The 24,521-nt window shown below is 52.3% G+C and overlaps 2 protein-coding genes across 8 annotated transcripts; one reads left to right on the top strand and one right to left on the bottom strand.

The window, feature by feature from the left end:
• Nucleotides 1–3: 3 nt before the first annotated feature.
• On the top strand, nt 4–16,323 carry KLHDC10 (kelch domain containing 10). The gene is made up of 9 exons (XM_005533096.3): nt 4–133; nt 7,829–8,050; nt 9,027–9,181; nt 9,728–9,876; nt 11,211–11,295; nt 11,883–11,949; nt 12,429–12,476; nt 13,634–13,773; nt 14,789–16,323. The coding sequence occupies exons 1-9, from the start codon at nt 4–6 to the stop codon at nt 14,996–14,998; spliced, it is 1,206 nt and encodes a 401-aa protein (XP_005533153.1). The 3' UTR covers nt 14,999–16,323.
• Nucleotides 16,324–18,587: 2,264 nt separating this feature from the next.
• Nucleotides 18,588–24,263, bottom strand: LOC102111234 (uncharacterized). Of its 7 annotated transcripts, none has more exons than XM_088055356.1 (20): nt 24,130–24,263; nt 23,653–23,799; nt 23,451–23,572; nt 23,240–23,348; nt 23,035–23,151; nt 22,838–22,905; nt 22,655–22,768; nt 22,335–22,520; nt 22,134–22,236; nt 21,905–22,046; nt 21,645–21,828; nt 21,450–21,549; nt 21,251–21,369; nt 21,086–21,123; nt 20,789–20,901; nt 20,565–20,713; nt 20,309–20,403; nt 19,983–20,061; nt 19,506–19,614; nt 18,588–19,146 (listed from the first exon to the last, which is right to left on the bottom strand). In XM_088055356.1, exons 1-20 carry the CDS (start codon nt 24,185–24,187, stop codon nt 19,073–19,075), a joined length of 2,226 nt encoding a protein of 741 aa, XP_087911482.1. In that variant the 5' UTR covers nt 24,188–24,263; the 3' UTR covers nt 18,588–19,072. The 7 variants fall into 7 exon arrangements, with proteins under 7 accessions (XP_087911482.1, XP_087911483.1, XP_087911484.1 ...); XM_088055357.1 differs by having other exon boundaries at nt 22,655–22,750; XM_088055358.1 differs by lacking the exon at nt 22,655–22,768.
• Between the last annotated feature and the right edge of the window lie 258 nt (nt 24,264–24,521).

Below are 24,521 nucleotides of genomic sequence, written 5' to 3'. Positions count from 1 at the left end.
GCCATGTCGGCGGCGGCCGCGGCCCGGGACGGGCTCGGGGAGGGCGCGGGCGGCGCCGCGGGAGGCGGCGATGGCGGCGGGGGAGGGATCCTGAACCGCTTCGTGCAGCTGCCGAGCAGGCCGCGGGCGGCGGGTGAGTGGCGGACGGCGCCGGGGATGACCCCTACCCCAAGGCCCAGAAGGGGTTCGGGGCCGGGGCAGCACTGAGGGGTCCGAGGGATATGGGAACAAAGCATCCCCATCCCAAGGCGACCGGGACCGGGGCACTCCCATTTCTAAGGTCCTGAGGGGTTCGGGACCGGGGCACCCCCGTCCCCGGGAGGTCGGGGACCGGGACACCGCCGTCCCCAAGGTCCTGAGGGATCCTGGACTGGGCACCCTCATCCCGGAGGGTCAGATATTGGGACAGATCCATTCCCAAAGCTTCAAGGAATCTGTGATTGGGAATTACCCGTTCCCACGGTGTTCGGGACCGGGGCACCCCCATTCCTGGCGGGTCCTTAATGGGGCCATCCCCATCCTCACGCTCCAGAGAGCGTCATCCCATCCAGGTGTCCTCAAGGTCCTGAGGGGACAGGGACAACCCTAACCCCTGGGGTCCGGGATAGGGACACCCAAGGCCCCGAGGGGACAGTTATCCCTGGATCTGGGACATTCCCGGGTGGAGCTGGGATACCCTAACAAGCCGGGAATAATGGGGTCACCCTGTCACCAAAGCCCGGGAATAGCGTGGGGAGAGCTGGGGTGTTCCCATCCCAATGATCCCAGAATCAGGGGTGGGGGGGGTTATCCTTTTACAAATGGATTTAGGGTTACCCCCTCCTAGAACTTGGTGTGTGGCAGCGCTTCCTTCCCCATTCCAGTATTTTCCAGGTGTTGGGAGATGCTTGGATGCCTCCCATGGGCTGTTTTTCCCCATGGATGTGGGGATAGGGGTATCCTCCAGGGATCAGCCCCGTTTCAATCCTCCTGGAATCTTGGATAAGTCCTGGTGATCCCCCCACTCTGCAATCCCAGTATATCGGGGTTTTTTGGGACACCTCACAGCCCTGGGAGGAGAGATCCAGGGGTGGAGAGTCCTGACTGGGATGTGACATCAGCTTAGTCCTGTTCCCTGGGAAAAGCGGTTCTTTTCCACCTCTCTCCTAGCAAGGTTGGATGCTGAAGAGTTATTCCATAATTTCTGGATGTTTGGGTCACCCCAACAGCTCCCAAAATATTCCGGGAGGAAGCTGAGGTTACCTGGGATCACAGGATTGGGAAGTCCCAGTTGGGGTGGGAATATCCCTTTTTCCCTTATCTCTCTAGCTCCTCCTGACCTTGAGCTGGATATCCCAGGATCAGGAATCCTTTCCTGCCACTCACATCCCCCAATTCATGTGGGATATGAAGCCTCTCACCCCTCAGGGCTGGGATCACCAACAGCAGCTAGGAAAGGGTTTTCAATCCATGTTCCCATCCCTGAAACCTGCCACATTCTGGATCAGCCTTCCAGCCTCTTCCAGGAGTGCTGGGAATTTTGCTGAGTGGCTCCACACCTTCTATTTTTGGGTAAATGCTCAGCCACGTTTCCTTCCTTCCGTGGAAAGGCCCTTTTTTGGCAACACAGGCCCAGATTCTCTTCCCTTTCCTGAATTTTAAGCATTGGCTGGAGCAGATGGGAATTGCATCCTCCTGATCCTGCGTGGATTTTTTGGAGCAGCCCAAAGTGAACCACCCCTGTCCAGCTCAGCCTTGGCACTTAAGCCAGCCTAAATAAACCCCAAACTAACTGCCAGCCCTCTTGGATGGGAAAATCCTGGATTGCTGGAATTTTCTCCCAGTTTGACACCTGTTAAAGTCCTACTTATAGCCCTTACGTAACCATGGGAAGAAGAATTTTTTCCCCCCTCATTCCATTTTCTCCAACCACATTTGTTCCTGAGCTCCCAATTCTCTTCCAGAGTTCCCAGGTTTGCTTTCTTAGCTCCCAGTTCTCCTCCAGACTTGTCAGGTTTCATTCCTCACCTCCAAGTTTTCCTGCAGAATTTCCAGGTTTTCTTTTCTTACCTCCCAATTCTCTTCCAGAGTTTTCAGGAGTCGTTCCTCCATTTCCCCCATGCTATTCCCCTGCTGTTTGTAAGGTTTGGAAAGATGAAAAAAGAAGTCAAATACAGGTGGTTTGTTCTTCTTTTTCTGTCCACATTTGTCAGTGTTTTCATCAGATTCCTGGGAATTAAGGGAGTTGGAACAATCTGAACATTTAAATGGATTTTTACCTCTCCTGGCTCACCATTCCTACTCTTGCCTTCAGCTGTAATTTTCCCAGTCACAGAAGGGTTTGGGATTTTTTTTTATGGAGAAGTTCAGTTCTTAATATATATTAAAAAAAGAGGAGAAATTCCAAATATCCCAAACCCCTTCGTGTCACGGAGGATTTTGTGTCCGTGTGATTCCTTAATTAATGGGATAACATTCCAGGGATCTGCTCAGGCTAGAGGAGCGTGTCTCCAAACAAAATTCCAAGTGTAGCAGCTGGAATGACATCCCAAGAGTCCAGCCCAGGTTGGGATCAGTGAGGTTTGGGAGCAGCCTCACTGAGAGGGAACTGAGGGAAGGCAAATCGGGGCCTGGGCTGCATCCACAGGGACATTGGGAGGGAGAAATGGGATCATCCCGCTCTGCCCGGTGCTCCTGGAATTCCTTGTCCAGTTCTGGTCTCCACAAGTCAAGAAATTCACAGCCAGACTGGAGAGGATCCAAAGGAAATGGTCCAAGGAAGGAAGGGCTGAAGGATTTGAGTCTCCCTGGAATTCCCAGAACAGCTGTGGCTGCCCCTGGATCCCTGGAAGTGTCCAAGGCCAGGCTGGACGGGGCTTGGAGCAGCCTGGGACAGTGGAAGGTGTCCCTGCCATGGCAGGAGTTGGAATGGGACAATCCTTAAGGTCCTTTCCAACCCAAACCATCCTGGGATTCCATTCCATGATTCCATGAGAAGAGAAGGCTCAGGTGGAACCTCACTGGGGTTTTCCAGTCCTCAAAGGATGGATACAAAGAGGACAGAACATCTCCCTTCACATGGAGAGGACAAGGAGCAGTGGGGACAGGGAAGGTTCATCCCCAATGGAAAAAACACATTTTTTTCCAGTGAGAACCATCATTCCCTGGAACAGCCTCCTCTGGGATGTGGTAGAGTCCCTGGAGGATTTCAGGATGTGGCTGCTCAAGGTGCTGAACAACCTCAGCCCAGGTCCTTTTCCCACAGGACATTGGACCATAAAAACTACAATTTTCATTCTCCAGAATTCCTTTCTTTTCCTTCACGCTTTTTGGAAACAAAACAACCCAAGGATCACTGAGTTTTAGTGGTGTAAAATCCTTTAAAAGGTGATTGCCCCACAGATTTTGGAAACAAAACCTGGGAGAACCAGACCTGTTCTGGTTCTCGACATCGATCCAAACGCAGGAGCTCTCCCAGGATGATCCATTCTGGAAACGCTGCTTTGGAGGTCTCAGCAACACCTGGAAATCTCTTGGCTGACCTGCAGGTTGTGTTTGGCTGGATCCTCTGGCTTCTGTTTTCCCTCAGCCTCTCAGAGCCGTTGTTCAGGGACCCAGCTACAGCTGGGAATTTTTCCTCTTGGGAATTTTTTCCTCTTAGGAATTTCTCAGGCGTGGGCAGCCTGCCAAGGAAGGGAAATGTGGGATCTGCAGAGGCTGAGCACAGCTGGATGAACAAATAGCTTTTAAACCTCACTCTCAGTGATCCATTCCCAATCCTGCTTGTCCAAACATTCCCTAGGGGCTCCAATGACACAAATTCCAAACTTTTTTTTTTTGTCCAGCTGTTGTGGAAAAGATGAAACTTTGAAGATGGGAGTCAAAGTCAATATTGACTTGTCTTGTTCTGGTTCAACCCTTGACCTAAATATCCTTCAGGATTCCTGCAGGGATCAGAAATGGAAAGGGAGAGATTGAATCCTGCTGTTGTGGATGTTGAAAAAGCAAACAGGAGGAAAAAATAACACCAAAACCATCTTTAGAAAACTTTAAAAAGCAGAGAAAAGGACATGTGCACAGTTATACTCACCACAGATGTGGGACTTGAAAAAGAGGAGGATCCAAAGCCACGTTGGATTTGTTGGTTCTGCACCCTGTAGTTATTGTGTATTTCCAAAAATAGGGTTTGAAGTAGAAATTCTGCTGGTGTTTTTATAATTCTCCCACGAGCACACACCTCGTGGGATGGGCTTGCACTGGGATTTGTGGGATTGAAATCATGGATTGATGGGAAGAGCCAGCATTGTTTGGTTTGCCCTGATAACAGGACAGACTGTTTGCTGCTGCTGTTCCTTTTCCTGTTATCTTGACAGGAAAAACATTAAGATACTCAAAAAGTGCTGCAGATAATCCTGAGGTGGATATTTGGATTAAATTACCTTGGGGGAAAAAAGGGAACTGATAAAGGAATGTAGAACTGTGGGATGGTTTGGGTGGGGAGGGATCTCAAAGCCCACCCAGTGTCACCCCTGCCACTGTTCCAGGGTGCTCCAGCCCCATCCAGCCTGGTCTTGGACACTTCCAGGGATCCAGGGACAGCCACAGCTTCTCTGGGAAGCTTGTTCAGCCTTCCATCATTCTCAAAAGTCAAAGTTTTTCCTCCTATCCAGGTGGAATTTCCTGTGTTTCAGTTTTCATTGTCCCTTCTGTCGCTGAGCAGTCCGGCCCTATTCCTCTCCACACCCACCCTTGAGATAGAAATGGATTTATTTGGGGTTTCTGACAGTCATAAGAAAAAAGGATGGTTTCAGGAGGCTCAGAATAATTTTATAATCATGGAAAAGGTCTCTCAGACCACCGAGTCCAACTGCTCCCAGCACTGCCAAGGCCACCCCTGCCCCACGTCCCCGAGTGTCACATCCACAGGGCTTGGAAATCCCTCCAGGAATGGGCACTTCCCCCTGCCCTGGGCATTTCCAGTGTCTGATCCCCCTTTCCATGGAGGAATTTTCCCTAAAATCCATCCTGAGCCTCCCCTGGCCCATCCTGAGGCCGTTCCCTCTCCTCCTGTCCCCGTTCCCTGGGATAAGATCCCAAATCCCCCCCGGCTGTCCCCTCCTGGCAGGGAGCTGTGCAGAGCCAGAAATTCCCTCTGATCCCCCTTTTCTCCCGTGTCACATCTGGAAACACCTTCTTGTTTCATCCCCTGCCCTAATTACAGCTCCTGCAGGAAAGGAATTAATTAGGAATAGCTTGGAATTGTCAATCCAGCAGCTCCCTCAGAACTCATGGAGTGAATCACTGGTTAAAGGGGGAGTTTAGCAGGGTGTTGGCAGGTCAGTGCCCAGCCACCCTCTTTCTGAGTGGCTCAGCCCTTAATTAAGACTTTTCCTTAATTATGTCCCCGTCACAAAGTTTCAGCCTGGAATCACTGAATCCATTGGGTTGGAAAAGCCCTCCCAGACCATCCAATCCAAGCTGTGCCCAATTCCCAGTTTGTCCCCAGCCCAGAGCCCTGAGTGTCACATCCAGGAATTCCTTGGGGACTCCAAACCTCCCTGGGCAGCCCCTTCCAAAGTTCAACAACCTTTTCCATGAGGAAATTCCTGCTGCTGTCCACCCTGAGCCTCCCCTGGCACAGCTCGAGGCCATTCCCTCTCCTCCTGTTGTTAAATTTCAGTCTGATTGTGGAATTAATTCCCTGAAAATTTTTTTCCTGTTCCCATTTTTGCCCTCAGGACTAAGGGAAAAGGAGCATCCTTGTAAATTCACCTTCCCATCCTTCCTTCCTGCTTCTCTCTGGAATCTTAAACTGGGAAAACAGCTGCTTCCCAGATCGTATCCATCCGTTTTAAGGCCATTTTCCAGAACTTTATGACCTCTTCCCCTGGTACATTTCCTGCTGATTTCCACATCCAGCATCATGGAGTTCACAGCAGGAACTGGAGAATTCCAGCATTTCACAGGGATGGGGCCTTGCTGTTCTCCCCTGAGCTTTGAGTGTTTTGGGGTTCAGCTCTGGGAAAATGGGTTTTGCTCACCACAAAGTGGATGTTCAGCAAATCCCAGGATTTTCCCATCTAAAAGTTACACCTGTGGAATGGGCTCGTGGCTGGAGCAAAACCAGCTGCAAAGCTCTCCTGAATCTCAGCAGGAGCTGTGAATCATCCAGTGAGTCCTAATTAAATGGAAATGCAGCTCTTTATGGGAGCTGTGGAATTAACCCCTGAACAGATCCAGCTTTTCCAGCTCTTTTCCTTAAAAAAGACACAACTGGAGGAATCTTTTTCCAAAGACAGCGATGAGCAAGAGTTGGAAGGGCCCTTAAAGATCATCCAGTGCCACCCCCTGCCATGGACAGGGACACTTCCCACTGGTCCAGGCTGCTCCAAGCCCTGTCCAGCCTGGCCTTGGACACTTCCAGGGATGTGTGATTCCTTTCCTGTTGAAAACTGGGATTTTTGGCAAAGTCAGGTGCCTTCCCTATTTAATTCTGGGAGGTGGATGACAGTGAAGGCCTCTTGGGTGGTGTTTTTATAATTTATGTTCTTGAAATTACTCTTTTGCTTTATAGGAAACTCTTTATTTTCCTCTTTTCCCTCTGGAAAATTCTCATGGCAAGTGTTAGAACTAGAGGGAAATAAAATCTATATTTAATATAATATCTGAACTCCTAATTCCTTAATTTTAAATCAGGACATGGATTATCCCCCTCTCCTCTGCCCCAAAATCCACGTCCCCACTACAGATTTTTCCCTTAATTCCATAACTTTTCCCCCCTCTTTTTTCAGCCAGTGCTTATTCATTTTCTAAGTGGGAATTGCTGCTAGACACAATTATTCCTGGAAACACCCCAAATCTGTCAAAACTTCATCTGAACCCTGGAGAGCAGCTTAATTTTGGACCAGAGTTGAACATGATTAAGCAAAGCTGCTTGTGCTCAGCTCAAATTCATTATTTGGTCTGGACAAATCATTTATTTCACTTTTCCTGTAGGAAAAATCCTTCATGCCTGTTTTTTTTTGGGGTTTTTTTGCAGTGTCAGATTCATTGCTGGGAATTAAAACAGAAGAAAACATGCTGGCTCTTAATTAGATGTTTCCCTGGCTCCTTTTCCATCCCAAAATCCATAAAAAAAGAGGATAAAAAAAAAGGGAGCAGGAGGGAGGTGAAGGTCACTGATTTATTTGGGTTTGTTTTGGTCACATTTCAGCCGAGACCTCGGTTTCTGTTGTCCAAGAATATTCCTGGTTAGGTTTCCCTTGGCTGAATCCATCTTTTTATCTTATCAGGGTGGATTTTAGGGAAAATTCCTTTTTTGTCTGCCTGTAGGATCTCAGCTGGATTCCCTGCCCAGTGCAAATGCCTTCATTTAGGAGCAGATTTTCCCTGTTCTGTCACTTCAAGCTAAGTGACAAATTCTTGAGAACCAAGCAACAAAAAAGAGAAATCACAGAGAGGTTTTTGTAGGAGGGAAAGCAAATCCTTAATTTTTTAATTTTTTTTTTTTTCTCTACCAGGCAGCTTTAACTACAAATATTTGGAATTTTTTTTCCCTGAGTGAAATTTGCCAAACAGAACAAAAAAAAAAAAAAGAGGGTTTTTATCAAATACCTCAGAAAGAGCTGTCGTGGAAGGATTGCTCCGGGGGTTTAGTGGCCAGGAACAAGGTGGTGACATACAGATTATCCCTTTTCCCACTTAAAAAGCCATCTCCTCCCACCTCAGAGGCGCTTCCCTATAGATTCCCTATGGAATACATCCCAGTGGGTGCATTCCTGACCCCTGGAACACAAGCTGAGCTCTTGTGGAGCTGCTTTTTCACCTCCTCCTCCTCCTCCTCCTGCAGGCCACAGGTGCCCCCCGGCCAGGAGCGGCCATCGCTGCGTCGCCGACAGTTCCAACCTCTACGTCTTCGGGGGTTACAATCCCGACTACGACGAGTCCGGGGGGCCGGAAAATGAGGATTATCCCCTCTTCAGGGAGCTCTGGAGGTACAACTTTGCCACAGACACCTGGCACCAGATGGGCACCGAGGGCTACATGCCCAGGGAACTGGCCTCCATGTCACGTACGTATGGAAATCCAACTCCTCGCGTGCCTGTTCCCGGAGCTATTTTAATCCTGGCTATTTTAATCCAGGCAAAAAATGGAAATGGGGATTTTCCTTTCACAAGTAGGCCCTGAGGTTGGATTTTTCTGGGAAATGGGGATGGGAAAGAGAGGGAAAGGGAAGGGAGAGCCTTGGTGGTGTCTTGAGATTCCAAGGGAAGGCGCTGGGTCCATCAATTTCTTGGAGAGGAGATGGATCCAATGTCAGGCTCTGGAGCCAGGCTGGGAGAGCTGGGAATGTTCTCCTGGAGAAGGGAAGGATCCAGGGAGAGCTTCCAACACATTCCAGGGCCTGGAGGGGCTCTGGGAGAGCTGGAATTTGGGAAAGGCCTGGAGGGACAGGACACAGGGAATGGCTTCCCACTGCCAGAGGGCAGGGATGGATGGATTTGGGGAAGGAATTCCCAGAGCAGCTGTGGCTGCCCCTGGATCCCGGGAATGTCCAAGGCAGGTTGGACAGGGCTTGGAGCAGCCTGGGATAGTGATTTGTGATTTTTCTTTCCCTTTTTGCTCCGTTGAGGCAGAGGGAAAGGAAAAGAATGGGAAAGCAGGAGATGTTTTCCAGGTGTTTACCTTGCTGTGCTTTCAGCAGGAAGGTGCTTCGTGCAGACATCTCAAAGCATCCAGAAATAGCTGTCTTTGTTCACTTTTCAAAGCAGACCTTTGGTTACCATGGTTTTAGTTGGGATCCTTTCTCTTTTAGAGCTTCTCAAAGTAGGGAATTTGAACAGCACCAAGCACTGCTGTCTCCAGAGCATGGAAACATGGAATGGTTTGGGTTGAAAGGGAGCTTAAAAAATCATCCAATTCCACGCCATGGATAGGGACACCATTCCTACAGCAGGGAAAATTCCAGCCTGGCTTGGAAAAATCATTCTGTTCCACTGACCTCACTCAATGAGCATCCCTGTTCTTCCTCTCTCTCCCTCTCCCAGTTGTTTTACACGGCAACAACCTCCTGGTTTTTGGGGGCACCGGGATCCCCTTTGGAGAGAGCAATGGGAACGACGTCCACGTCTGCAACGTCAAGTACAAGAGATGGGCTCTGCTCAGCTGCCGCGGCAAGAAACCCAACCGCATCTACGGCCAGGTAGGGAGCACGAGGGAGCCCCAAAATCTCTGCTCTGCTCCTCACCAGCCTCCTCCTCTCTGTGTAAAAGCACAAGGAAAAGCGGGTGTCTTTCGTAAAGAAACGGAGCAGCCTCGGTTCTTTGAGATTTCAAAGAGGTTTTTCTCCTAGTTGGAAAGGTCAGGATTTGTTCATGAAGTGACTGGTGCAGCTGGATGGAAAAAAAGCTGATTTAAGGGGTAGGTTGGTAAAAAAACCTTTCAAAACCCAAAAGTCTAAATGAGAACGGAAAAGCGATTTAAGGAGTGGTTTGTAGTCAAAGCTTTCAAAACCTAAAACTCTACATGAAAATTTGTGGGGTTCCTTTATATTTGAATGACACCTTTTAAGGCTTTCCATGTCCATTTCCATGTTCCAAGTGGATGAACGAGGCAGACAAAGAAATGGATTCACCCTCCCAGCAGGACTGACCCTTTTTACTGGTGCCTATCTGCTTTGGAAGAGCAAGAATTCTCTCTTTTCCAACCCCAGGTATCCCAAATCCTTTCTAACCTGTTTCTCTGCCAGGCCATGGCCATCATCAATGGGTGTCTCTATGTGTTTGGAGGAACAACTGGGTACATTTACAGCACTGACCTCCACAAGCTGGACCTCAACACCCGGGAATGGATCCAGCTGAAGCCAAACAATATGTCCTGTGACATGCCAGAGGAGAGGTGAGCACTGAGACACAGAGTGATGGCTGAGATCCAGAAAAACACTGAATTTCACACAACATGAAATTCATGGGTGTGTTTTCATGGTGATACATGAAAACAACTGTTAAAGTGAGATAGAAAAGCTAAAAGTGTGAGTCTGTAAATTAAAGTTTTCTTAAGTCACTGGGTGAAAGAGTTTGGAAAGCAGAAGGCAAGATGGAGAATTTAGAATATTGTTTCTTTTCCTTCTTTCTTAATTTTCTTCTTCTAGAGGTTTTTGGGTAATTGCAGGTGATCGGACAGAAAATGTCACAGTGCAGCACACAGGTGATGGGTCATTGGGTCATTAAGAAAAATAATTTAAGTGTCTATTGTTAGTTGGATAAAAATAAGTATAAAGATAAAAGAACTGTGTAGTTCAAGGCCATTTTGTGCCATCAGAGCCAAAGTGAGCCAAAGAGACAAGATGAATTAAACTTGTGCAGAAAGTCTGGAGAGACCTGCCAAGTTTTGTGATAACAAATGAACACAAGAGAAACAAGATCCTAACGAGCTCTGGAGTTTTCTTCCTGACCCAGAGAACTGAGATAAACAGAACTCCCCGTGAGGGAGGATCCCAAAGGAGCTCGGCTCAGAGCAGCTGAGAAATTCAGGAGTGAGGAAAAGTGCAGAAGAAGCGCAGCAGAACCAAAAAAGAAAGAAGAAACAAATTTAAAATGTTATCTGGGCAGCCTCAGCGAGCTTTTTTTGGGAGGCAGGGAATGGGAAGTTTTAGGATACCTTGCTGTGGTTGGTATTTCCAGCCCTCCTTTGCCAGGGAGTGGTTGTGGCATTGGGAGGAAGGATTTGGGTCGCTCTCATCTGCGGTTGGTGTCCAGCTGAGAACAGGGAATTGGGAAGGGAAAAATCCCAGAATGGTTTGGGTTCCTAAGAATCTTAAAATAAATCAAATTCCATCCCCCTGCCATGGCAGGGACATTTTCCACCATCCCAGGTTGCTCCAGCCCTGTCCAGCCTGGCCCTGGACACTTCCAAGGGCCACCTTAGAAGGGGCTGGAATATTGATGGCTGTCCTGGTGTTCAGTAATCCTTAATTATTAATTACTTAATAATTGCTCTGCAATCAGAGAATGCCTTTCAGATTTCTGGGGTGCTGCTTGGAGGGCTGAGGAAAACTTCCACATCTGCTGAATGCTCCCATCCTGAGGGACTGATGCAGCAGAGCCAGGCTTGGGAGTTTCTGCTCAAATCCCTGGAATTTGATGGTGATTTGGAATGGAATTTGATGGAATTTGATGGTGACTTCCAGAAGGTTTTTGTTGTTGTTAATTGTGCTGCTTTTGCACTTTCAGGTACAGACATGAAATTGCTCATGATGGTCAACGGATTTATATCCTGGGAGGTGGAACTTCCTGGACAGCTTATTCCTTGGATAAGGTGAGGCTTTTGGAACCCTGGACAGAGATTTTTCCACACAGGAATAACCAGCACAGCCTCTTCATCTGCCTTTGCCTGGAGAACCTGGTTAAAAAAAAAAAAGAAAAAAAGGAAAAAAAAAAAAAAAGTTAATTGGGAGCAGATTGTTCTCCTATTTCTGTAAAACCTGGATTTGCCACAGAATGTGCTGGTGATGAATCTGTGGTCACTTTTAAATAGTGCTCTGCTTCCAAAAAAGTGGAGTCTGTAGCACTTAATGTGACATTTTATCTCTCCATTGTCCCATTTTTCTCCCTACAGTAGAAGAAAGGTTTTTCTAAATCCTTCTGAGAACTCGAGGGTGTGGATTTGAATCAGTCCAGCTCTTTTAAAAAGCAACATTCTTTTTCTTTTTGTTTGTCAGCTGTAGGGCTGAAATAGCAAAGCTGGGCTGGAGCTTGGAAGGTGATTTTAGACCTGCTTAGTCACTGGCTGGGATCAGCTATTTTTGGGTTTACACTTAATGAAAAAAAGGGATTTATTTCCAGTGGGTCAGAGCCTGTGGCTGCATCATCCTGCATCTCATGGATCCTCTTTTTTCTCCCCAGATCCACGCCTACAACCTGGAAACCAACACCTGGGAGGAGATCACCACCAAACCTCACGAGAAAGTCGGTGAGCCTGCAATTTCCCTTCTTTCCCTGTAAACCAGAGTGGCCAAGGTGCTTGAAGCTGCAGTTTTCTTGCTCAAGGCGTGATTTACTGCTGAGTTTGAGATCCTGCTTGTGCTTCAAGGATTATCCCATCCAACAGAATTTGGCAGTCTGGCTTCCCCCTCTCTCCCTGCTTGGGAAAGGTGACATTGCCTGGATCTGCTCCCTTTCCCCTGGAATCTCACAGCTGCTTTTCACCAAGCCAGATTTGAGACTCTGGGGAACAAAATTCCAGCATTTTTCTTCCTTCCTTGGAGAGGAATTAGGAATCAAACCTGAAACAGCTGCTTAAAATGACACCTTTTTATACCTGGGATAGCAGGAAAGCAGAACCTCTTAAAAATTCAGCTCCATGATTAAATGTTGAGACAGAATTACCACCTGCATAAGCACTTTAAAGCAATTATTGCTGAGATATATTTTTCAATTTATTCTCCCCAGGCTTCCCAGCAGCCAGAAGATGCCACAGCTGTGTCCAGATAAAAAATGGTAAGATTTACCTCTGGAAAATTGGTGTATCTTGTACAACCAAACGGGAGAACTGCAGGGAACATGTGGCTTTTCTGGAAGAGGATTTTTTCCTCATTAACAGGCCTTAAGCTGCGCAGTTGGCAGCATTCCTCACTTCTTTTGCACTGAAAAAAATCCCAGTTACAACCTTGATTCCTCTTTTCCAAACCCTTCAGGTCAGTGGCTGGATGCTCTCTGTTGAGGGCTGGAGGGAAATGTTGGATTGTGTTTCCTAGGAGTGTCAATTGTGCCAATAAAAGAAAGGCAGGAGCTGGGAGATGCTTCCAGTCCACCAGCAGGATTTGGCAGCCTCTGAGTGGAGAACTTGGGCAAAGCTGGGAGCTGGAGCTGTTCCCTGTGGGTTTAAAATCCCTGGAATCTGATCAAACCCAGGTGTCTGAGAACTCAGCTTGGCTCAAAAAAGAGGGAATGCTCTCCTGCTTCCAGTGGTGGGGTTGGGATCATGAGCCAGAAATCCACCCTGATCCCCCAGCGTGGGCAGCAGGGCAGGGGGAACTCTGCCCCACTCAGGTGAGACCCCACCTGCAGAGCTGCCCCAGCCCTGGGGAGAGTCCAGGGCTGGAGCCCCTCTGCTCTGGAGCCAGGCTGGGAGAGCTGGGAACGTTCTCCTGGAGAAGGGAAGGATCCAGGGAGAGCTTCCAGCACATTCCAGGGCCTGGAGGGGCTCCAGGAGAGCTGGAGAGGGACTGGGGACAAGGCCTGGAGGGACAGGACACAGGGAATGGCTTCCACTGCCAGAGGACAGGGATGGATGGGGTTTGGGAAGGAATTCCTGGCTGGGCTGGAATTCCCAGAGCTGCCTCTGGATCCCTGGAATGTCCAAGGCCAGGCTGGACATTGGGGCTGGGAGCAGCCTGGGATGGTGGAAGGTGTCCCTGCCCACCAGTTTGGAACTGGATGGGTTTTGAGGTCCCTTCCCACCCAGGCCAGTCTGGGACCCTTTAAGTGGCCTCTACTCTGTGTTGGGGCTGATTTAGGAGATCCTTTGTGGAGGTAAAACAATTCCTGATCCCAAAGCCGTGTGGGGAAGGCGATCCCTGAGCTCTCCCCACGCGTGTCCCGTGGTTCCTGGCAGGGCTGGGCCTGGAACTCCCCCCACATCTCCTCTCTCGCAGATGTGTTCGTGTGCGGAGGCTACAACGGAGAGGTGATCCTGGGAGATGTTTGGAAGCTCAACCTCCAAACTTTCCAGTGGGTCAAGCTCCCAGCTGCCATGCCAGAGCCTGTGTACTTCCACTGTGCTGCTGTCACCCCAGTAAGTGACTCCTTCTGTCCCCTCTGGAGCTGGGATCCCTCATCCAAACCCTCTGACCTTGCTGTGGGCTGCAGATAGAGCTGGTGTCCCCAAGGAAGTGACCTCCTCTGGATGCAGCAGCTTTTGGGAGGGTTCTTCCTCCTGCTGCTGTTTGAAGAGTGGAGCCACACCGTGGGTTTTGCTGCCTGAAAGAAATTATACAGACTTTTAACTTTTAAACTCCATGTGGGAATAGCAGTTCCTGCTTGTAAAATGGAAAAAAAAAAATACAAATACTCCCTGAGTAAAGTGATTTTATCCTACTGAGAACAGCCTGAGGTGAAAGAAAAGATGTTTCCAGCCCTTTGGAAATCACTGAGGAATGTTGGTATTGCCAGAGCTTTTGGCTATAAGTAGAAGGCTGGAGACCTGGGATTGATCATTAACAGGCAGCAAGAAGTGCCTGTGCCTTCAGCTCCTCAGGGCAGAGATCACATTCCCTGGTGTCACTTAATTTTGGGGAATGTTACAAATGCAGCTTTTCCTGGGAATCTTGATTAAAGGTGTTTCCCAGGCAGCTCAGTGACTGCCTGGACAGCAGGAATGCCCTTTCTTTGCCAGCCTATGGAGAAAAAAAAAAAAGAAAAAAAGGAAAAATCCACTCAGCAGCTGAGTTTTTCCCCATCTCTCCGTGTTCCTGTCATCCCTGGAGCTGGGTTGTGCTGAGCCAAGGGAATGCAGGATGTCTGTGTGAGGTGGGTGTAGTTTAAAAATACATTCTTGTTAACTGAAACACGAGTATGGCTCTGCACTACTTTGTTAACAGCTTACCATGCTCCTAAAATGGATTTCTTGGGATAGAAATCACCTAAAACAGAGCACCCTGGGGTGCTGGATGTGTAGTTTAGGATGAGCCCTTGCAGCAGGGATTCCTCCCAGGATTCAGAGGCTCCCAGAGAGGCTGTGACACCTGGGGACAATGGGGACAGCCCAACCTTGCTTTTCCTGGCTGTGTAACTCCTGTCCCCCTTTCCAGGCTGGCTGCATGTACGTCCACGGAGGGGTGGTCAACATCCACGAAAACAAACGGACTGGCTCCCTGTTCAAAATGTGGCTGGTGGTGCCCAGCCTGCTGGAACTGTGCTGGGAGAAGCTCCTGGAATCTTTCCCTCACCTAGCAACTCTCTCCAGATCCCAGCTTTTGCACCTTGGACTGACGCAGGGACTCGTTGAGCGACTAAAATGAGAACATCTCCCACTTCTGTCCACGTTGAAGAATGAATCCCACCCCTTCCCACCCCCTATTTATGGATTCCATGGATGGTCTTGCTAAGAACACGGAGGAACCTGCTCAAGGCCTTACTCAGCAAATACATCGATGCCTTTCCAGACATTGTTACTTTTAGTCATTGAAAAACAAACAAAACAAACAACAAAAAAATCCCCTTTTTATTTATGGAGCTCTAAGTTACACCATTAATCAAAAAGTGTTTTCTGAGACTAAGCAGCCAGCCAGCAACCTGTCATCAGCACACGCTTGCAAATTAATTGGGGAGCTTAACGAGCTACTGAATGCCCGAGCCTGTGCTTGCACCTGGCACCTTCACCTTGCTATTTCCACCCTTGTGTATCCAACGAGGAACATTTGATGCAGAACAACCACCAAGCTGTTCTTTTGCTTTGGAGAACCCCATCCTCTCCCACCCAGCTGAGCTCCCCCCTCCCCTTTTCTCCAAACCCACCCAAATTCCTGCATGTATTCCATGGGCATGTTCCCATCATCCCTGAGCTTCCGGAGACGGCTGGAACGTCGCCTGGGGCAGCGAGCAAAGCTTGGCCCGTGCAGCTTCCCTGGTGCAGTGTCTGTGTTCTCCCCTTTTCATATTGAAAGGTTTGCTTGGAAGACTGGGAAAAAGTTGCCACTTGAGGGACTACTGTGTAGTTTACTGGGGGTGGGGAGGGAAAAGGTTTTCCTGAGGTTTTTGAACCTTTTCGGCTCACTTTGCACCCAGAACGAGCTACGGCAAAAACTCGCCCTGTAGATTTCAGAGCTCTTTGAACCTGCTCAACCAAGCCCTGGTTTTCAGCATCTCCCAGTTGAGAGAGATGGTTTTCCTTCCTCCCACACATCCCAAACTGACCTTTTTCTTGTTGTTCTTGTTGTTTCATGTTCCCCTGAGGGTGGGAGATGTGATTTAAAGCCGGTTTGGGGAGTGGCTTTCTGGATCGCTCAGCCCAGGAAATCCAGCATCCAAAAAAGGGGAGAGGGAACATCTCTCCCTCCTGCTGGGATCAGGGATTGTCTCTGCACAGGCAGGACAGGAAGAGGCTCTGGTCCTCTTGTGATCTCTACACTGTATTTATTTAAGTGGCCACTGAACTCTGAGCAGCTCCAGGCGTGAGGTTTGTGCAAAATCCTTTTCAGTTGGAGCCCATTTTTAAAGTGCCTTTTGTTTTTAAAATCAGCTTTTCCCAATGCTTCCCTCTTCATCAAAGGCAGAGGTTACACTCTGGGGTTTTAGTTTCTTTTTAAGAGGTTGCATTTATGTTTAAATAAACCATAGCATTGTCTTCATGTTGTTAATCCAAAGGCACTGCCTGCTGGAGTCACTGCCCCCCACTTAGGGAACTCGCCTCTTGTCCCAAAATTGCGCTTCCCCTGGTCTTCAGAATAGATTTTCCTCATTTTCCATCTTCAGTTGCTGCTTTTTTTTCTCCCCAAGGCTCAGAAAAACAACGTCTGGGCAGCACAGCTGAGGCTTTCTCAGGTGTTTGGACCACAGGGACTGGTGGGAGCTGCTTGGAGCTCTGGTGTTTCCATCCCCCGTTGCACCTTCGCAGGAATTGCACATTCCAGCCCCTTCCCTGCTCTCCTGGCTTGCAGTGACCTGCAGGACCATTTCTCCAGCTCCTCCTTCCATTCCCAAACTCTGAGGTTGAATATCCACACGTCCATCTTTGCCTTGTGGGACCTTGGTCCTGGAGCAGCCTGGTCATCCCTGTGCTGGTTTTTTCCTCTCATCTGCTTTAAAGAACATCTCCCCTCATCCCCCCAAGGTGATACTGGAGCCATCCAAGGATCCTGGATCTCTGAGCAAGCACATTCCTCAGGTTCTTAGGTTTTCCTTACTCTGGAGCTTTCTCTGAGGTTGTCACAAAGCCTCTCTCGGTGATTTTGGAGCAGTTTTGGGATTCTGGAGAGGTCTCAGCTGGTCCAAATTTTCAAGGGATAACCCTGGAAACCACAGGGCTGTCAGTCTCACTTCAGTGCCTGGTAAAATCCTGGGAAAGATTTTTCTGAGAGGTGTTGAAAAACCAACATCAGTCACAGCCAGCACAGCTTCAGGAGAGGGAAGTCCTGTTTGCCACCCTGATTTCCTGCTTCAGCACCACAACCCAGATCCAGGAAAGCCAGGAGATGGAATCCTCAGACTTCAGCAAAGCACATCCAGGACAGGCTGGGGAGAAGCTGCGAGAAGGGACCTGGGGGTCCTGGGTGATGGGAATTTGGATTTGAGTCAGCAGCACCCTGGAGCCAGGAGGGACATCAGGGACAGCAGCAAAGGAGGGGAACAGGTTCCCCAGGGAATGGTCATGGCCCCAAGGCTGCCAGAGCTCCAGGAGCGTTTGGGTAACACTCCCAGAGCCAGGGTGGGATTGTTGGGGTATCCTGGCCAGGGGTTGGATCCCTGTGCATCCCTCCACCCCCAGCCTACAGAGCTGGGAAAGCATCACCAAAGGGTCAAGGACTTCTCTTCTGCTGACAAAAGCATCACCCACTGATGGATTTCCAGGGATCATTCCCATTCCGTAACCTCCCTTGGCTGCTGCATGAGGGACACAAGATCTTTGGATGCTGCTTTCTTTAAAAAATTACTTAAGTGCTGAGCTCACAGCTCCTGCTGAGGGGGGCTTTAATTACTGCTGGGCTATTGCCTGTGGGTAAAAGCTTTAATTATATTTAATTACAGTTCCCTAAGGGAGAGGGAAAGGGTCCAGCATCTGCAGCCACTGGGGACAGGATGTAAGGAGACAGGAAAGCCAGCTCAGAGGAGAATTCCCGAGCCTCCCTCAACCCCAGGAGAGATGATTTGTTTAAATCTCAGTTAGATGATGGCACTGAGCACGTTCTACAGCTTCTGCTCTCCCATCCCTTTTCCATCCTTCCCTGTCCTGCAGCTCCACTCGCCCAGCAACGCTCCAGAATGTCCCAGACTGAGGACAGCAGGATTGTCCGTGCTGGTGCCTCACTAGGAAAACAAAAAGGCTTAATTAAGCAGCTTCATTAATCCCCTAATGAGCTGCTGCCTTCCCAGGCTGCTTCCTGCCTCACTCAGGGCTGTCCATCCTTTCAGAGTCCAACATTCTTGTGACAGCACTCCCTGATTTTTATCTGAAGGACACCCCAATGGAATAGGGCAGGGGGAAGAAGCACCAGAGCCTCCTTGGCTGTGTTGATGGATCTGTCAGTATTTTGCTTTGGGGTTGTTTTTGTTTTTAAAGATAATAAATCAATCCAAGCCCAAATTTCATCCTCTCAGCACATCCACCTGCATTTCCCTGCAGGGAGGGAGATGTCCCCAGCCTGTCACAGCCTATGGACAACTCCAGGAGCATCCCTGACCCTTCTCTCAGTCTGGACCTCAAAGCCAGGAGGACCCAGGACAGTCAGACAAGACCAGGCTGGAAGTGAGCTGGAGCTTTGGGAGGGTCATGGAGAAAGCCGGAGCCACCCACGCTGGCTCTGTCCCTGGGCTGAGGTGACAGGGGACAGGGAATGGTGGCCACAGAAGGGCCCAGCCTGGTGACTGAGGTTCATTTAAGGAGAAACAAACTTGTTTCTGATTTGTACAAAACTGCTTTAATAACAAACCAGCTGGAAATACCTTTGGGTGCATTTCTGGAGCCATCAAACATCCCGTGTGCAATTCCCAGGCCTCTCCCAGGCCTGGAAGGATGAGGGACTTCTCAGGCACCTTCTCCCAGTGCAGAACATCCCCCAGGGAGGGCTCTGTCCTCGAGACACGCAGAAATCCCCTTCAAGACCCTCCACTGAGGACAGTTTTCCTTCCAGCCACTCGAGTGTGGGCTGGAGATGCCCATGCATGCTCAGGCTTTGAGGCTCTCATTTTGGGAGTGATTCCATTGCCACCACCCTTCCCATCCCCAAAGCCCCACAGAGGGAGCCCAACAGCAGCAGCAGCTTCAGGAAACGGCGCTTCCAGACCGGAGCCAGCCCGGCCGAGTCCCTGAGACACTGGAAAAGGTCTTGATGGGTCCTGATCCCAACCAGGGGGTTGGAGAAAGGAGAATCCAAATCTCAGCAGCCGCTGGGCGAGGGAGCGAAGAAATACACAGCCAGGAGGATGAAGTAAACCATCACCAGCACCGTGCCTGGGGCAGACAGAGAGGAGTGGAGGGAGTTACTCCCTGGAGCAAGGAGGGACATGGGTTTAAGACCTGGTGTGGTCTGGATTAGCCCTCTGTAGAGGAATTTCATCGTTCTCTACAAACTGTCAATTAAAATGGAATTTGAAACGTTTTAAAGGGGGAAATGGGAGTGATTCCCCTTGGAGCTGCTGCAGGGGGACAGCTCCAAGATGGTCAACCAAGAGCCCAGGATCGTTCAGGTCACCCTGGAGAACCCCAACAAGCAGATGAGCCCAGGGTTGGACCCAGGAGCTCCCCATCCCACATCCCAGGGAATTTAGGGATACTCCAAGTCCCACAGCAGCCCTGGGGGAGGTGGTCACCTTGGAAATAGTCACATTTGCCATCCATGAAGATGTAGTTCATGAGCACCACGCTGAACATGCTGGCGTAGACGTGGAGGTCGCTGAAGACGAGCGTGAAGTTGGTCGGCTGCGAGGAAGAGGATTTGGGGTTTACAACCAACCGGGACAGCCCCACACTGACTCTGTCTGGGGACTCATGTGTCACCCCTTAAAGTCCCCCTGCCACACGTCCCCAGGGTGGGGACAGCACCAGGAGACATCTGACCCCACTTCGCCTGCACTGAGCAGAGGGGAGGTGCTGGGAAGGGCAGCTGTGTCCTTTCCACATCCCCAACCCTGCTGCAGGAGCTGTCCTGGGGCAAGGGAAGGGCAGCTGTGTCCTTTCCACGTCCCCAACCCTGCTGCAGGAGCTCTGTGCTGGGGCAAGGGAAGGGCAGCTGTGTCCTTTCCACGTCCCCAACCCTGCTGCAGGAGCTCTGTGCTGGGGCTACTCACGTAGAAGATGGTGAAGAGCACCAGGATGGGGATCTGGAGCATGCAGACCTGCACTGCAATGGAGTTCCCGATCTCGATGCTGGGGAGGAAGGACAACTTAGGGGCTGCCAAGCACCGGGTCTCTGGGTGAGAAAATCCCAAACCACAGAGCCCATCCCAGTTCTGACACCATTTTTTGGGTGACCTTTTGGTCTCCTCGAAGACAAGCTGACACAGAATCTGACCCACCAGCAGCCGGGCAGCCCATCGTGGGCACCAAGGCACAACGATGGGACTGGGCCAGGGCACAGGAGCCACCCCAAAACCCATCCTTGGAGCCACCTCACCTCAAGCTCAGATTGTTCTGCAGGGCAAACTGGATGCCATTGACGATCTCCGGCAGCTCGGGCACCATCGCCAGCACGGTGACACTGATGAAATACTGCGGGGAAGAGGTGACATCAGCCTGGGCAGGACCACACCCAAACCAACGGTGCAGAGCAGCTTTCCCCCACTGCTTTTGGGGCTCCAACCACAGCCAGGGCAGGTCCCCATCCCTGGAGGGCACATCCTGGTCCTTGGGGACACCCAGACCCTGCTCACCTGTGAGATGGTGGAGTTGGTGAGGATGGGGCTGATGTGCTCCGTGGCCAGGTCAGCACAGGCCGACATGCAGAGGGTGGAGAGCAGGAGGATGACCAGGGCTCGCCAGCGGGACCAGTGGACCACGGCGCTGTGGTGGTGGCCAGGCACTGGGGACAGAGCAGACATGTGTGGGACACTCCAGAGCAGTGACAAGAGCAGCCAGGACATTTGGGGACACTCACTGTGACAGTCGCTGACGTGGATGTCGTAGATGTGCGTGTGGGTTTTGAGGGTGAAGAAGAGCCCGATGAGGTAGGCAGCAGGGAGCAGGATGGACACCGTGTACACCAGGGGTCTGCAGGACACAGGTGACACCGTCAGCGCCACCAGGGTCTGGCATGGAGACCCCAGGGGACTTCCCCTGGGGATGGAGGAAGTGGGACACTGGATCATTGGGAGGACTGTGGGAACACGACCAAACCCAGGAGGTGCCACCCCAATGTGGGGACAGCCCTGTCCCCACCGCAGCGGACACTCACTGGACGTGGCTGTAGTAGAGGGTGCCGTTGTTGTCCATCTGCAGAGAGAGCACCCGTCAACAGGGATACGGGGAACAAGGGACAGCCCTGCTGCCACCACCCAGCACGAGAGCCAGGGGGGCTCAGAGCATCCCTGACCCCACATCTACCCTGGTCCCCACTCACCAGGTCAAAGTGACAGTTGTGACAGAGGTAGTGGCCCAGCGGGTTCTGGGTGACGTTGTGGCACTCACCACACACCAGCTTCCCATACACCTTGGAGAAGAGCGTTGGGGCAAAGACACCTGCAGGAACAGGACATGGAGCAGGAACCCACCCTGGTGGGACCCCCCAAACCTGGGGACAACCCCGTCCCCAAACTCACCTCCCACAGAGAGGAAGAGCAGGGCCGAGCTGACGCCCGCAGAGCGGCTGTTGAACCGCTGCTCCTGGTGCCGGATGCCCCCGATCACCATGCACAGACCCTTGGGGACAGAGGAAAAAAACCCCCCCCAAAATAAATCCCCCATCAGGGCTTCGCTCACAGCCCCCTCCCGGCTCTCAATGCCGCCCATCTCACCGGCACAAAGAGGACACAGCCCACCAGCGTCCCTGTCAAGGCCGACTTGACCACCTCGGCGTAGCAGCGGTTGCCCTCACGCGAGCCCTTGATGAGGGCGGTGATGTAGAAGGTGAGCTCGGTGATGGAGCCGAACGTGGCGTTCACCACCGCCCCCACCGCAAAGTTGCTCTGGGCTGAGATGCTGGACAAGAGGAAAAGGGTGTCAAAAGCAGGGATTGTCCCCACTTTGGCCCCGAGTGTCCCCCGTCACCGCTCACCTGGCGATGGCCATGCCGATGTAGTAGGAGAGGGGCATGATAGAGAGCAGGGCCAAGGTGAACTTCACGGTGGAGCCCGTCAGGTGGTTGGGGCTGTCCACGTAGCCCAGCACCAGCGTCACCAGCACCAGGGGCAGCAGGTCTGGGGCACCCAGTCAAGGACACAACAGAGGGGGGGTGGATTTGGGGTCACTCCCCGCCCACCCCGCTCCAGCTCCCAGGAGGATACTGACGGCGAAGACGTTGATGCCGTCCACGGCGTATTTGTAGTAGTAGGGGTTGGCAGCACGGTAGCAGCAGAGAATCACCTCTCCCTCCAGAGGCACCTCTGTCTGCAGAGGGACAAGAGGGTCACTAGGGCCACCCCTCCAGCCCAAGATCCCCCCCTGAGGCGGGGTGTGGGACCCTCACCCTGCCCAGAGTCACCCACCATCCTCAGGCGGCGGATGAGCGCGCGCTCCGGGGGCAGCAGCAGGACGCGGGAGGCGGCGCGGGCGCTCAGCTTGGCCACGGGGATGAGGACAATGAGGAGCCACGCGGTGATGCACACGAGCCCGTGGGCCAGCGCCAGCGGCGGGTAGCCCAGGCACAGCCACACCGCGGTGCTGGCACGGCGCTGTAACGGGAGGTCACCTTCAGGGATTGACCCCCAAAACGCTGACCCCAGCGGGAGGAAGGTGCCCATGGACGCCTTCCCCACGGCGCTGGGGGCTCCAGGGGTGACACCAGCGCGGCCAGCACGGGGCTCACCCAATATCCGGTGCCCACCCGGCACCGTGGGAGCCAGCGGCGCGGTGTGGGACCCCCGAGCAGGGCTGAGCTCTCCCCCACGCCGGCCTCACACACCTGGTGGGATTTGGGAACCTGGGGAGAGGGGGGATGTCAAGGTGTGCACCCCGAGACCCCCCCAGGGGACTCCCAAGGCCCCCTTACCTCCACTTTCTGGATCACTTTGCCAAAGGGCCAGAGGAAATACCCGGCCAGGTCCCAGCAGAGCCGCCCTGCAGGGACACGACCAACAGTGTCCTTCCAGCTACAGGGACATTCCATGGAGAAGGGACCCAGGAGACCCCAGCACCCATCGGTGCAGTCCTGTGCCCATCCATGGGGGTCCCAAATTTGGAACTGACCATAAGGAGCCCCCAGGACAGTGAGGAACATCACGGCAGCCACGAGGATGTAGAGGAGTGAGAGCCACCAGCCAAAGAGCAGCAGGTAAAGGACATTCCCACACGTCAGCGTGGACCCTGTGGGAGAAAAGGCACCACATGGGACCCTTGTTACCTGCCCAAATCCACAGTGCCACCACCCAGGGTTGTCCCCAAGGCCACCCACCTCCAGACCCTCGGATGACATTGAGGTCAGAGTAGAGCTCCTTGACAATCTCCGATCGGTCCTCCCAGGGCCGCGCCGTCACGTGGCTCTTCCATTTCTTGAAGCCAAACTGCAGAGAGATGTTTGGTTTTGGGGGGTGGAATGAGTGAAAAGGAAGAAAATGAAAACACATGACACCCCTCCAGGAGCACCCATGGGTGCCACCACCCACCTTGTAGTTGTTGGAGAGCTTGTTGGCCTCCACGGCGTTCTCAGCCGTCAGGGTGGTTTTCACCACGCAGCTCTCGCACACCTCCTCCGAGTGCTGCTGGCAGCAGGACGGGGTGGACGTGGCTGTGGGTGACACTCAGGGTCACAGCGGGCACGGGACCCCCGCAGGACCCCACATCCAGCCCATCCCACACCCAACCTACCTGTGGGGACACGGGGACGGTGCAGGTGGCAGCCCAGCTCCCCCAGGTCTCCCTGCACGTTGTTGATGGCAGCGCAGTGCCGGTCACAGAGGGAGCCCCGGCGGGTGCCATCGCTGTCACCGCGGGAATCCGGGACCTTGGGAACATCTACGGGAGCCGTGGAGTCACCCTGGGGCCACATCCCCAACCCCTGCCCGGGCTCAGCACCGCAGGACATCCAAGTGCTGCCGTGCTGGGGCGTCACTTGTCCCCCCAAACCCCGCGGGGAGCACGCAGAGCTGCCAGCGCGGTACCCAGGCGATGCTCAGGAGGAGAAACCTCAGCAGCACCCGGTACGCGGCGGGGAAATCCTGCTCGGAGCCCGGTGTGGGGGTCGGGAGGTGCCCGGGGATGGGGGGACCCCCGGTGGTGCCCGGGGATGGGGGGGGGGGACCCCCGGTAGTGCCCACCCAGCCCCAGAGACCCCTCCCCGCTCACCGGGCGTGTCCTGCGCGCAGCAGCAGCGGCGGCGGCCGGGCTCGGTGTCGGGGGCCATGGCGAGGGCAGCAGGGGCAGGGCCGGTGGTCCCGGTCCGGCCCGGCCCGCCGGAATTTAACGGGCGGGGCCGGACATGCGCGCCCCCGGGAGCCGCCCCCAACCCAGCGGGAGGGGCCGCGCCGCCCCCGCCGAGGGTGGGACGCACCTGGTAACGGTGCGGGAATAGGGGAGAGGGGGAATAGGGAGAGGGGGAATAGGGGAGAGGGGTGCGGGAATAGGGGAGAGGGGGAGTAGGGAGATGGGGAATAGGGAGAGGGGTGTGGGAATAGGGGTGCGGGAATAGGGGAGACGGGGAGAGGGGTGCGGGAATAGGGGAGACGGGGAGAGGGGTG

The sequence above is a fragment of the Pseudopodoces humilis genome, chromosome 5 (assembly GCF_049639895.1).
Source record: "Pseudopodoces humilis isolate 2021_Gansu_Grassland_sample_001 chromosome 5, ASM4963989v1, whole genome shotgun sequence".
Taxonomy (NCBI): Eukaryota; Metazoa; Chordata; class Aves; order Passeriformes; family Paridae; genus Pseudopodoces; species Pseudopodoces humilis.
The sequence above is the reverse complement of the archived record's forward strand: the minus strand, read 5'-3'. Positions and strand labels throughout refer to the sequence as shown.